General features: G+C 40.9%; 2 protein-coding genes across 7 annotated transcripts in view; one reads left to right on the top strand and one right to left on the bottom strand.

The window, feature by feature from the left end:
• bbs2 (Bardet-Biedl syndrome 2) overlaps positions 1 to 4,090 on the top strand; it is a 140,338-nt gene extending 136,248 nt beyond the window's left edge. For both annotated transcript variants that reach the window (XM_072518533.1, XM_072518534.1), the window contains one exon: positions 808 to 4,090. In XM_072518533.1, coding sequence (XP_072374634.1) covers positions 808 to 914 — 107 coding nt within the window. In that variant the 3' untranslated portion in view covers positions 915 to 4,090. The remainder of the gene's footprint in view (positions 1 to 807) is intronic.
• A 1,306-nt stretch (positions 4,091 to 5,396) lies between these two features.
• Positions 5,397 to 15,049, bottom strand: part of ndrg4 (NDRG family member 4) — a 336,617-nt gene continuing 326,964 nt past the window's right edge. For 4 of the 5 annotated variants that reach the window (XM_072518539.1, XM_072518536.1, XM_072518538.1 and 1 more), the window contains 2 exons: positions 10,046 to 10,084; positions 5,397 to 6,338 (listed from right to left, as the gene is read on the bottom strand). In XM_072518539.1, the coding sequence (XP_072374640.1) occupies positions 6,172 to 6,338; positions 10,046 to 10,084 (206 nt within the window). In that variant the 3' untranslated portion in view covers positions 5,397 to 6,171. The remainder of the gene's footprint in view (positions 6,339 to 10,045; positions 10,085 to 15,049) is intronic. The other variant, XM_072518537.1, reaches the window with a different exon arrangement.

Below are 15,049 nucleotides of genomic sequence, written 5' to 3'. Positions count from 1 at the left end.
AGTAAAGGTGAAAAAATGCAAAGAATCTGATGTGAATGTTAACACTCTGGACCCCATGAAATCTCACAGTTTCAGGACAAACATGGGCGAGGAAACCTCCTACTGATTACAAACAGCTGCTCCCCTCGCCCTCATCTGATGAATCGGTACTTATCCATATTGAACACCACTTCCAGATGCATCTGTCCATGACAGTGTCAGTAAGGAGTAACCACCACACAGTCCTTGTGTAGACATTGACTTGTCTTAACATCAAAATATCCTCCATCATATTGTGTGGTGCTACCATTGTGCTAAATGGGATAGATTTTAAGCAGATCTGGCAACTCAAAACTGGAAATTCGTGAGGCGCTGTGAGCCATCAACAGCAGCAGAATTGTATTCAACCATAATCTGTAACCTCATGGCCCAGCATATCCCCTACTTTACCATCACCATGAAGCTGGGGGCATCAATGCACGTTCAATGAAGAATGCAGGAGGACATGCCAGGAGCAACACCAGGTACCTAAAAATGAGGTGTCAATCTGGCGAAGCTACAATATAGGAAGCAGCATGCAATAGACAAAGTTAAGCGATCCCAGAACTAACCGATCAGATCTGCCACATTCAGTCAGGAATGGTGATGGACAATTAACTGGAGAAACTGTCCATTATTGAGTACAAGCTTGTACTATTGGATCACAACTGTCTGAATGCTATTTTGGTGAAGTGGTTAAACTGACTTGGATATTATTTATCTGAAGGTGTCCTTGGTACACTGAAACAATTTAATTGTCTAACACCTTTTTGTATAATTATCTTCCAGTTGGGAAGCCCAAGACCCAAGTGATCTCCGCATGCCGAGATGCCATCAAAAATAGCAATGTCAATGCGCTTTTCAAAATTATTCGTGCTGGAAGTACCTTGTCTTGAAAAGGTGATCAAGGCAATAGTGGAACTAGTGTTGGTTCAGAAACAGCAACGAGGCAGAGAGGCAACGCAAATATGCTGAGTTGATTTGGTCAACTCCAAACCATTGCAGGCAAGTCCAGCTGAACGACCAGGACCGTCTCGAGCATCTTATGTTTTAGATATCACTGGATCAGTGAGTTAAGTACCTGAATATCTCAAGTGACTCAAAAGAAATTTAGGATTTAAAATGTAGCACCAAATGTCAAGAAATTGAATAGATATGGTTTGCTTTGAACATTATCCACCCTTTCAATCTTCTGTTCACAATTCACCCCAATCCCATATACATCCACCCCACAATATTGCAGCCACTCACTACCTCCCATTCATCCTTAATTAAAATTATGTATGTTTGGTTACCAGAGATAAATTAACATTTTATCTTTATTAGTAATGATACAAAGAATGAGTAAGTCTATACATACAAGTAGGATATCCATTGGTAACTTCAAAAAAACTATCAATCCCGTTGTGTTCTCAGCATGGAAATCAAATATCAACTTGAAATGGTGCATATTTATATAGATGGACAGTGTCAGATGGTGTGTGTTGAACCCCTCAATTCTGATTATATTGTCATATGATCCACATGAAACTAGACTAGTATATGGAAATACTGTGCCACATACTTCATTCTCATGAGAAATGCAATTCTCATCAATAAGGGGTGTTAGGAACTGTTCCAGACTAATAAGCTGAAGATATGTCCCCAGACTGGCCATAATTCTTTATGCAAAAACCTTGCTCTTAAATTGCCTCAAACACTTTAGCTTGCAGAATCCTAACACTGTGCTAGTCTCTAACACACTATAGATTGCCACTAACATTGACTTCTACATGTACAATATGCATCTGTGGTTTCAACATATCCTTCTTTGATGTGACTTTGTATGCTCTGATTCCTGTCAACGGCTTCATATTACACACTAAATAACATCTGCAACCTTGTTAATTCCCTCTAAACTGTTACATTGCTATAGCACTCAGCTTTTTATTGCCTCTTCACTTACTATATTGCCTATCCAAACTTTCTCACTAACTCTTAGTAACCCTTCACAGAAACTTAATTGCAGTGTTAATGTAAGCCTACTTAAAGATTATTATCCATATTTATTCTGCAACTAAATTCACTTTTTCCAACCACTTCACCAACTCTAAAACATTCAAACATCTTCACCATTCCCTGCCCACTTCCAGCCACCCTAACCTCCAACCAAATACACACACATTCCCACCCCAACAGCCTTCATGTAACAGAACTAGCATTACTATCCCCTAAACATTCGAGTCCCCTCTCATTTCTTTGTCAACTTCTAGCCACTCTCAACTATTGTTTTCCAGTTTTAACCAATTTCAGGATGCTGTACCTACAACAACACCATCCTCCTCCTACCACCCGTACTATCCCCTACACACTGCAACTCTCAGACTGTCTATTGCTAATACCAGCGATAGGATACTGGATCAGGCCTCAACCTTTGTTAGAATACCGGACGAGAACCCCAAGCAATTTTTGTAAATTTGCAAAACGGTTGAGGAAAGAGTACTTCACCCCAGAAGTGATGACTCTGACCAATAGGTATATTTTATGTTAAAACAATCTTTTAAAAAAAATTTAGAATACCCAATTCATTTTTTTCTAATTAGGGGGCGATTTAGCATGGCCAATCTACCTACCCTGCGCATCTTTTGCGTTGTGGGGGCGAAACCCACGCAAACACGGGGAGAATATGCAACTCAACACAGACAGTGACCCAGAGCCGTGGTCGAACCTGGGACCTCGGTGCCGTGAGGCCACAGTGCTAACCACTGTGCCACCGTGCTGCCTTATGTTAAAACAATCTTTAATTTAAACACAGAATTAACCACATTAACATCAAAGAAATTGCTTTACAAGTATCAGTTGAATAGTTCTTAAATAAAAGGAAAAGCTTGGACACCTGCCCAACTTAAGGTTGGGTTACTGGGCTACGGGGATAGGGTGGAGGTGTGGGCTTGGGTGGGGTGCCCTTTCCAAGGACTGGTGGGCCAAATGACCTCCTCCTGCACTGTAAATTCTATGATCTATGATAATTCCAATTAAGCAACCCAATATAGTTCAAATGCCACTTATGAATAAAGTTGACACAACCGGTTTACTTGCAGTCTTCTGTATATATACTTTTAGAGAGGGACCCTTTCAAGAGCAGATCCAGAACAACTGTCTTGTCAGATTCCTATGGCAAACTGCTCAACCTAACAGCATTTGGCAAAACTGCTGTCCAATTTAAAATCCTACAACAGACTGAAAATTAGAGACAGCCCTGGCTCCTCCCATTAATTACAGCATCTATATCCCATTAGTTCCGTGATATGCTTAGCCAGGACTAAATACCACTTCTGCATAAATTATCTACACTCCAGGGAATCTCCAGCAATCAAAACACAATTCCATTAGCCCTTTATCTGTAAACAAGTAAATGTTGAGAATCAGTCACTACATCATCTTTTACAACTCTTTAATTACAGCTTTAGCAGATAGCAAATGCGTGTATATATTTTAAACGAATTAAGCAACAAATATGAAATATAACATACATCAATTTCTCTACATTCATCACACCAGTCAACCACTTTCCCTTGTCACTCATTCCCACTAGCCACTATTCAACATCAACGCATAGAACCGTAGAATTCCTATAGTGCAGAAGGAGGCCATTCAGCCCATCGAGTCTGCACCAACCCTCTGAAAGATCACACTACTTAGGTCCACTCCCCCACCCTATCCCCACCTAACCTGCACATCTTTAGACACTAAGGGGCAATTTAGCATGGTTAATCTATCTAACCTGCACATCTTTGGACTGTGGGAGGAAACCCATGTAGACAAGAGGAGAAACTGCAAACCATTGTGTTTTCTGCATTACAAAGTGACTAAACTTCAGGAAAGTAATTAATTAGATGTAAAGGGCTTTGAGAGATCCTAAGGTTAATTGGATGTAAAGGGCTTTGATAGATCCTAAGGTTATAAAAGATGCTATATAAATCCAAATATTTTTCTTTTATCCCTTAAGTAAGGCAATTTGAATCTCATTTTACTGCTGCTTGCTCTCTGTACATCTTAACTCTTAATAAATTGTAATAAATTTGTATGGCTATTTGCTGACATCTGTGTGATTTGAATTGAAATTCATGGTGTGCGATTCAAGCGGAACAAATTCTATGTCCGGTTTTGGGTGAGTTTAGTGGGGTCCTTCTTGGCAGCTGCAGCAAGGAGAAACACTCCACTATTCAATGGCACTTTGCCGGGTTTTTTGGCCTCAATTGGGCAGTTTCTCCCTGCTGAGGCTGCATTTTGTTTCTGCTAGCATGCCTGACAGGTAAGGTTCCTCGCAGATAGGGGTGCCATTTTGGAAGGCTTCCCTACCCACCCCCCAACCTCGGGGAGGCCCCCAGGAACACCCCCTCAGCCCCTGGTAACACCCTGCTGAGCCTGAACCCTGGCAGTGCCATCCTGGCACCAGGGCACTGGTACCCTGGTTGTGCCAGGTGGTATCCTAATGGCTCATTTAAATATGCAGATTTGGATCACGCCCAATGGATCATGACGTCTTGCAGGATGGGGGTTTCGAGCATCGCCAATCTCGTGAGGTTCAATGGCCTCGTCCCAACACCAAGTCGGGTGCAACGAAGCCGCTGAAACACAAGGAGATTGTTCTGTCTCATCACTTGACTTAGCAAATGAAGAAATCTGTCAAATATTAGTGGGAGAATGGTGATCAAAGGAGAAATGATTTATGAATTGTTGGAAAATTACCTAATGCTCTTTATAATGAGCTGGAAGAATGGGACATATAATGGGTTGCACAATTTGGATTTCATATTGTCAAGACTGTTCAAATCAAGTCTAGATAAGTTGAAAGTTTCTTCTACTTATTGTGAGGATGCTGTACATGAAGTTAGTTGGACAACAATGCATTTGTTGTTTCTCTCCTCCATGAGAAGTGACCAAGTATAAATTACAATAGGAGAGGGATCAAAGGCACCAGTATTGGTGCACAAAGTGGATAATATATATTCTATATCCCACATCACGATGAATATAATTCACAGAATTGTTTTTAAAGAAAAATCTGTTCTGTCCAGATCAGGAAAATGATAGGTTCAATCCATTAACTAATCTCAGCTGCGAAAGTACATCGTTGAGTCATGACACCCAGAACAGTGGAAGGTTTGGTTAGAATTTGCACTGCCAGATAAAACTGTATAATTCACTCAGAAGGCTACCTGAGTGAAATACCAGAGTGTCACCGTCGCCTCCAGGATTGTTCCCAGGGAGGTAATGTCACCCGAGTGACAGAGACCCAAGGGACAGAGAGAAAATTGCATCAGAAAATGTGAAGAAAACACGAATCAGTGACAAATGTTCCCCTGTCATCAAAGTGAAGGCCAAGACAAAACATATTTTAGTTTCCCATATTGAGTTTATTATTTTCATAAACGGCTACATTGACAGTGAATTAATTATCAATAATGGCACCCACAGCCGTGGTTAGGTATTAGATCAACAGCAACCACAACAAAGGATCATTTTGTACAAAAAAGTATTTCAACATCACTACAATTATCACAAAGATCAGAACACAAAACTCACAACAATCTTTGACCTCTCCATTTATAGTTTTCCAAACTGAAGTTGAGGGGAGAGGGAATGAAAGTATCTACAAAACATGAAGTAATGCAGCCAGATTCACTATATCTGCAGTGATCAGAGTAGCTTGCACACTGTTACAGAAAGCATAAAGAACACCGAGAACAGTTATTAACACACCAATGCTAGGAAGTGCATCCACATTTAAACGGTTCAAATTGTGATGCTTTCCTATTGCACAAGTTAAAATAATTGAATACAAGAATACTATTACATTGGCACAGTTGCTATTATGTACCATGGCACTGATTGACTGGAGAAATATAGGACTTGTGAAGGGCTGCTAACAGGTTGGAGAGGTTCAGGCAACTACAAGTTATCAAAATAAGATTCACAATGATTGTGACCCATGCAGGAAAAAAAGCTGTCGACAGCCTTTTAATTGTTAGGCTAGAAAATCACAGACTGCTACACTGCAATGAAGCAATCTCTACTCGTTATATTTTAACTATTTCAATACCAAGGATAATATGAAATAGAAAACCTTTCAGGTTCATCCACATTCTTTTTTCTATGTTTCATCACTTTTTAGCATGAAACCTCCATGGTATGAGAGATGTTCTGAGTCACCTGGCCCACGCTGTCACTGCTATTGGTTTGAGTACAGATTCGTGGACGGTGTCCATCTACCGAGCTGGCACTGGTCAACGAGGCCGTGCGTGAACGAGCCAGCCGAGTCATACTGGCAGATGCCACTGAAAGAGAAAGCACAATTCACGTTATAAACCAGTATTCCACTCAGGTGAAGAGAATTACAAAACATAAGTTGAACAGCAATCTTAAGGACCTTGCACCGAGACTCAGGAAATGAGGGCAGCCAGAGGAAGTTTGCTCAATGGGTCTTCGAGAACTAGACAATGTGTCCCCCTTTTAGGTACCCATACCACATTTTACATAGTTTGTCTAGCACAAAGCACAGTTGTGACATGCCATTTGCAGCAGTAATCATGCATTTAGTTTCTGATGGAGCTTCCTAGGTCTGTCATGCGAGTGATAAATACTGTTTCACAGCCTTCACGTGCAAGTTTCGGCTCAGATTCACGCCCCGGTCTAGGGCAATGTCTACATTCCTGAGCAGAGAATGGACAGAATCCAGGATTGCAATGTGCATTTATTAGCAAGCATGCAGTGATACATACCTTAGCCCAAAGCATTCATGTTTCAACCAGAGTAGCTGTTGCAGCTCTGACATCCTTTCCTATCTCCCACTTCTGCAGCTAAGCAATTTGTTTCACTACTCTCTCCAAATTTTACTTTGTCATTTCACCAACTTAAGGTATAGCAGGTTACATACTCTCAGGTTTCCGCCTCCTATGATCAAGTCACCATGGAAGACAAGCATGATGACATCCTGGATCAATCAAATCCCTTTCTGAGACTGTGCTGTACCTCTGCATTTCTCACTGATGTTCAGTCTGCCTGAAATTGGGGGCTGCAAAGATAGAACTTGTGATTCTTGACATATCTACCACTGTGCCCCCGGATTAGATGAAAATTTGCCCCAAGTCATGTTTGGGAAATCAGAAATTGGAACTTCAAGGATTCTTTTCCATAGTTTGGAAAATAGCCATTAAGCCACACAGCCTAGAATCCACCTGTGCCTTGAACTCCTCATATGCTGATTCTACGACAGCCTATCGTTCTGAGTAAAGACATTTTTTTTCTATGATCTACTAAGTTTATATCCCTAGGTTTATTCCCCCAACTTAACTCAAAGAAAATATATTTTGTTTTATTTTTAATAAGTAATACCTCATATGTATTTCTCTATGTACCTAGGCCCCCTCCCCATTATGTTCCTAAATGGTAACACTTGAGTTGTCTTAATCCCCTCTTATAGTTTGTCACTATTAAACTACACTTTTCGGTAACATATTTCATACTAACATGCAAAATACTGCAAATCTAATTTCCAACATATTTTATGATTTTTGTATTGGAAAAAAGAGACATGTCAAAGCTATTCATCTTGCATTCATTAGGACACTTTGTAAGCATTCTCTTCTCATACAGTATAAATTGTTGTTTTCCCCGTACACTGGTATTCTTGCAAAGCGTCCTGTATTCTTGCTAAATATCCTAATGAGAACATAGAACATACAGTGCAGAAGAAGGCCATTTGGCCCATCGAGTCTGCACAACCCATTTAAGCCCTCACTTCCACCCGATCCCCGTAACCCAATAACCTGCCAGGACATATCTGGGCCTGCCCTGTCAATAACACATCAGGGAGATAATCGGTCCTATTCATACGGATTGATTGTTTTGGGTTGCCTAGATAGAGCTAGACTTTCTGGCACCCGGTTAACAGATATGGAATAAGGTTCCATACAAACAATACACATAGAGATGGACCCCATGTCTCCTGCAGAGTTTCAATTGGCAGCTCCACTGGGTGTAGCGCCCCCCCCCCCACCCCCCACCCTGAGACCTCATTGGCTGAGGCCCTGATAACTATTTGGAAAGGCACAAAGGGGGATATAAAGATCGACCATCCAGAACCTTCCCCAGCGAAGACCAGGTGCAGAGATAATAGAAAAGATTTGACGACAGACCAGAGATGGAAGGAAGCAAATGTGCAAGACCCACATTTGCAGATGAAGGCCCTGAGTCAACAGAGGCTCAGAGAATTAGACCCACACATAGAGTTCATCGGCACAGGTAGTATTAAGAATCTTGAGATTATTATTTGGGATAATTTATGGGATAAAACACTGTTTTACTGTGTTTAATAATAAATTTGGTTTAATCATGAACTTGTATTTATCCATTGTTCATCTCGCAAATAAGAGCACCTGGATAAAATGTTTGAGTAATAAACTGGTGGAAGTGTCTGACGTTTTACGTACAACACTTTTTTTCAGCAATGCTCAAGTTTTGTACTACCAAATGACTGTTTAATAATTACTTGAAATATACTTTTGGTGATATCTGAACTATTGCAAGCTGCCTGATAAGCTTCTCCAATTCTATTCAGATCGTCATAGCATGTTGTTAAAATGTACACTTGTTATAACAGCTGAGGAACACCCAAACCAAATTGCTCAAGCTACAGGCGCCTGCAGTGAGGTACAAGGCATTACTTTTATCTAAGTGGCTAAACTCTTTTGTTAATTTATGCTTCATAAATACTTGAATATCTCCAACTACAGGAACAATCCAATTGGTTATTTGCCTGCTGCTTATTGTCAAACAGATAACTAGCATTTAGAGTTATTTTAATTCCAAGCTTCTGAGGTAAATGGAGAGTAGGGCAATCAAGTGCTTAAACACTGCAATCAGCCAAGAGAGTAGGATGAATATTCCTAATTAAACCAGTTTCTGCAGCACCTTTTGTCATTGTAATGGTGATTGAAATCAAAGCTTGGTTTTAACTGCAAATGTTGCAAATTCTCTCTCCACAAACAGAAGGGAATATACAGTACGGGTTTGTCAGTATCTGGCCAAGGTCTCATTAACTTAACCTGTCCTTCCTATTTTCAGTTACGGTTGGACCCGATGCGTGATGCCCCCATTTAATGTTCTTATTTAAGTAACTAGCATTATCTTGACAAACTTGTTTCCCCTTTATAATGAAAACAGGGAATTGAATGCTTGCTGATCGCTTGCTGATCGTCACTGCCACAACATTGGTTTTATAGTCACCTTTTTGCCAATTTAAAGAATTGAGACAGGAGATGGAATTGGAGTGAGGCAGGGCCGCAGCGATCATGACTTGACTGAGGTTTTAATAACTTAATGTCTGCAAATTCTGATTCATGAAAGGAAAATGGGAAGAATAAAATCTGTTCTAAAAATAAAATGTTGGTGTACGGTTATCATTCTAGAAATGTTCAAACACTATGCAATACGAGAGGTAAGAAACTTCACTGTGTTCAACAAAACAAAAAGGAAGAAAATTTAATTTTAATGAAAATATTTTGCTCCCTGATGCCTCAGCCACACCCTGAATATGATTGGATAAAATGCCTTCTCTCTGAAATCGTTCCTATATTACATTCACTGAATAACTAATTGGCTCATTTCCTTTATTACCATGAAATCCACTGGCATGGAATACATACCTTGATCTAACACCGTATACAATTTAACAAAATAAAATACACATAGAAATATATATTTTTAAACAACAAAACCGATTGGAACTAGAAAACTCAAGTATTCACGCCTCACAGTGCTCAAGTGTGAGAGACCAATAGTTACACACAAATGTTGGGAAAGGTGCACACTGGCTGTTGCAAGCTGCAGCATGATGATAAGAAATAGAATAGTTAGGAACAAAGTGAATGGTACAGATGGACAAGCACAACTCATGCAAAGGCAAGAGACAAGGACGATGAAGTGAAAGATAGGCTCTCGCGCAAGCAATGTAGCAGCTCAGGAAGAAACAGGAAACAGGTACCTGCTCCACTACTCAGTCGTCTATCCACTAAATACGCAACTGAGCGTGAAATAAGGAGGTAGGAAACAAATCATTACATTCTACACCAGAAATAAACATAGACTCACATCTAATCCACATCCACTCCATACAAATGTGCACAAAGGTTCATAGGGTCTCATACAACTAGACAATCTATATGGAATGCCTGGTCTGACTGAGGCTTTGATAGATATCTGGTCCTTTGAGTTGATCCAGAGATGCAGTGGGCTGCAATGAACAGTTATGGCCAGGACATAATCTGAGTTTCACTCCCCCATTGCTCCAGGTATGACAGCTGTCCACTTCATGTCAGTGTTATCTAAGCAGCAGGAAGTGCAAGGCCCCCGATGAGTTTATCATTCTTACTATTACTTACACTGCCACGGAGTCAAAATCCTTGAGCTCCATTCCTATCACGGTAGCAGAGTAGTTAGCATTTTTGCTTCACAGCGCCAGGGACCTGGGTTCGACTCCTGGCTTGGGTCACTGTCTGTGTGGAGTCTGCACGTTCTCCCCGTGTCTGTGTGGGTTTCCTCCGGATGCTCCGGCTTCCTCCCACAAGTCCCGAAAGACCTGCTTGTTCAGTGAACTGGACATTCTGAATTCTCCCTCAGTGTACCCGTAGTAGTGCCGTAGTGTGGCGACAGGGGGATTTTCACAGTAACTTTATTGCAGTGTTAATATAAGCCATATTAATGACACTAATAAAGATTATTATTATGGGTATCCCTACACCACATGGACTGCAGCTGTTCAAGAAGACAGCTCACACCACCTTCTCAAGGGCAATAAAATGCTGGTCTAGCTAGCAACACCCACATCCTGGAAAGCGTTTAAAGAAAACCTTATTGTTTCCAAAAAGCATTTGATAAGATATATCAACGATTACTGCACAAAATAAAAGCTCATGATCAGCCTGGTAGATGATTGGTTAGCTAACAGGAAGCAAAAAGTAAGGATAAATAGGTCATTTTCAGGTTGGCATACTGCAACCAGTGGAGTTCCACAGGGATCAGTGTTGGAGCTTCAACTATTTACAACCTACATAAATGACTGATGAAGAGAAATGACTGATGAAGAGACCAAATGTATGTTTGCTAAATTTGCTGCTGACACAAAGATATGAGTGGAGATGGCGGCGTTGGACTGGAGTGACCACAGTAAGAAGTCTTACAACACCAGGTTAAAGTCCAACAGGTTTGTTTTGAATCACTAGCTTTCGGAGCACTGCTCCTTCCTCGGGTGACTGAAGAGATGGGTTCCAGAAACATATATACAGACAAAGTCAAAGAAGCAAGACGATACTTTGAATGCGAGTCTTTATAGGCAATTAAGTCTTTGCAGGTCCAGACGGAGCAATTGGAGAGAGGGATAATCACAGGTTAAAGGGGTATGAATTGTCTCAAGCCCATGCCAGATGGTGGTACATACTCATGCGACTCGGCCAACGTTGTCTACCTTACGCTGCAGGAAAGGATGTCCCGAAGCATGGTACATTGGCGAGACCATAAAGAAGCTGCGACTACGGATGAACAGACATCGCGTGACAATTGCCAGGCAGGAATGCTCCCTTCCAGTCGGGGAGCACATCAGCAGTCAAGGGCATTCAGCCTCTGATCTTCAAGTAAGCATTCTCCAAGGCAGCCTTCAGGACGCGCCACAACGCAGAATCGCCGAGCAGAAACTTATAGCCAAGTTTCGCACACATGAGTAGGCCTCAACCGGGACCTTGGATTCATGTCGCATTACATTCACCCCCCACCATCTGGCCTGAGCTTGCGAAATTCTACCAACTGTCCTGGCTTGAAACAATTCACACCTCTTTAACCTGTGATTATCCCTCTCACCAGTTGCTCCGTCTGGACCTGTAAAGACTTAATTACCTTCAAAGTCTCGCATTCAAAGTATCATCTTGCATCTTTGACTTTGTCTATATATATGTTTCTGGAACCCACCTCTTCATTCACCTGAGGAAGGAGCAGTGCTCTGAAAGCTAGTGATTCGAAACAAACCTGTTGGACTTTAACCTGGTGTTGTAAGACATCTTACTGGACACAAAGAAAGGTAGGAGAGTAAGTTGTGAGGAGGCCGTAAGGGGCGGGATTCTCCTAGTGCAGCGGGCCCCCAGGATTCTCCGACTCACCAGAAGATCTGAGCCATTGTCCTCTGTTTCTCTCCTGTAGGGAACACATATTCGCAGATAATGCTTCAGCACTAATGTATTGAAAGAGTCCAGAAGCAGGTGTCTGTGTTGGAGGGTCTACTGTAATGGCACGACGAGCTGACAGTGAAATACACTTTGAGGATACTGGGCAGTGTTGGGCTTTGAGAGTGGAAACCACCTCATCCCACAATTTAAGAAATAATAAGAATGTTTATTAGTGTCACAAATAGGCTTAGTCACAAAAACACTGCAATGAAGTTACTTTGAAAACCCCCTAGTCAGGGGAGTCTCCTCGGGGGGAACATGCAGACTCCACAGACAGTGACCCAAGCTGGGAATCAAACCCGAGTCCCTGGCGCTGTGAAGCAACAGTGCTAACCACTGCTACCGTAACCCTGCAGCAGAAAAAATTGCAACAAGGAAAAAATAAACTGTAGCTGCTGAAAAACAAAGTAAAACAAAAGATTCTGGACACTCACAGAAGAGGACACAGATTTAAGATACTTTCAAAAGAACCAGAGGAGATTTGAAGACTTTTTTAATGCAATGAGTTGTTATCTGGAATGCCTTGCTTGATTTGGAAGCAGATTCAATAACTAACAAAAATTCAAAACTTACAAAAGGATTTATTTGGAAAGGAAGACTTGGTGTTCTATGGGGCAAGAGCAGGGAAGTGGAATCAATGGGCCAGTACAACCAAGATAGGTTTAATGATTTTTTTCTATGATTCTGTTGCAATTACATAAAAGGTTTGTCAATATCTGTGATGTGTATGGTTTTCCCCAAAGCAACCAAATTTACTAAATTAACGCCAAATGAAGAAATTACCAGCAAGATTCCAGTTTAAGTTTTCTGTAACACGAATCAGAACCAATGTACATTAAACATGAATTAAAGGCAAATGATACCTCAAATAGAAAGGTAAATTTAATTTCAAATAGGCAATACAAAGATACATCTTCTTCAACTCACAAGCATGTCACATCCCTGCACAAATGTGACACTTTGTAGCTATGTAGTTCCACAGTATGCTATTCTTTATTTATACAGGGTAGGTCAGGATCCCTATCAAACAATAGCTTTCACCGTCAAGTTTCACAGGTACAATTATCATCAGCAAGGTACACTTGTACGAATCCTCTCCATCGGATCACAAAAGTCCTGGTGGTGTAGCTTTCCAGGATTCCCTCACAACCGACCAACCTATAACATCCCAATTCACGGCTAGCCACCTCTGGGAAAACACCCAGTTCTTTTGTGTCTAAAAAGCTATTCACAGCTTTTGAGGTTTTATACCTTTTCAGCCAGCTCACACACTGCCTCCAAGAGCTCCTGTCTCCTTTTCTGCCAAACAGAAAAGAACTATTTCTCCCCGAGAATGGTTTTCTTCTCCTCAAGAATTATGTGTTCCTCTTTCTGTCTCTGTCTAATTTCTTTAAGTCTGAATCTATGCACTATCAGCCTCCAGCTTCTCTGCTTGTGGCTCTCTGTGTTTGCAGCTCTCCTCGTCTCAGCCACATGGCTCTAGTATTAATTTCCTTTCAGTTGGCACTGCTTCCAGGTCAAAGGTTTCCAGATCACATGGACCAGTATTTCTTATTATCCACAACTAGTTCAAATGATCACTTTACAATTGATGCAAACTCTTTAAAGCAATTTTAAAACATTCGTAAAAATATTTAGATTCTGCACTTTAAAGAAATGACAAATTTTTCTTACTAAACTAAACTGCTTCTGGATCAAAGATTGACACAAACTCAGGTATATTTCAGGTATAGAACTGCTGTCAGTTCTGATAGCTGAGGTACTGACTTGTCTGTTCTCAATTTCCTGATTATAATAATCTAAACATTTTTATATTCAGCAAATTGAAATTTATGTATCAGCTTGTGTACATAATTTTCAGACATCTCCTTAACCAGGGTCTGACAATGTTGCAATCAGTAGTCAGTTCATGTCAGACTGCAGGCTGAATGTCTGGAAGCAGAAATAGAGCCATTCAAAGCGGCTCTATTAGGTTGTTTTAAAATCTTAAACAAAACGTCCTTTTTATTCAAACTAAGATTTCAAAACCTAAAGTTCAATGTAAGAATGTTAATTACTGACACCTCGGCTATCAAATTAAGATGAAGGGACAGCAAGAAGGTCTGCACAGCAATTCATCACATCAAGTTGGAAGGTTCCACAGAGCCCCAAGGCACAAGGTGAAGATAAATCTGACGTGCAGTGCTGGCCACCATATTACAGGGACGATTTGATCACCAGTAGGGCACAGTGTTTTAGGAGGATGTTGTCAGGATTGGAAAAGGTATACATGTTCAATACCCCTTATGGACGACACAGCAGCTACCTTTAAGCCTCCCTTCAGCATTTCTGCAAAACTACCCATCTGAAGATGTTGACACATAATTTGTGTGGAGGAAGTGCTTGGAATTACTGGGAGAATCAAGCTAGCGCGATAGCCAATGGATATTTGACATCTATTGCTAATTTCTAGTCAGCCCAACATTATAAAAGTTGTAGCAATTGAGCACATAACATCAGCACTGGAAAGATGTATCATAGACATAGACATAGAATTTACAGTGCAGAAGGAGGCCATTGAGTATCGAGACTCAATTCATACCAAATCATTCAGAAAACATACCAACTCCTAAATGGACATATAATCATGGACAGGAAGAAACGAGAAAATTTAAGGAGCTGCTCTGCGAGAACCACTTCTGAAGTCCTATGATGTGGAGAAGCAAGTAATAATTTCAATAGATTCATCAACCACAGGATTCTCGGCATTAGTACTGTAATGAGTAGTCACAGAC

Source organism: Scyliorhinus torazame, chromosome 10, assembly GCF_047496885.1.
Source record: "Scyliorhinus torazame isolate Kashiwa2021f chromosome 10, sScyTor2.1, whole genome shotgun sequence".
Lineage (NCBI taxonomy): Eukaryota > Metazoa > Chordata > Chondrichthyes > Carcharhiniformes > Scyliorhinidae > Scyliorhinus > Scyliorhinus torazame.
Note: the sequence above shows the minus strand (reverse complement) of the source record. Positions and strands in the feature narration are given on the sequence as shown.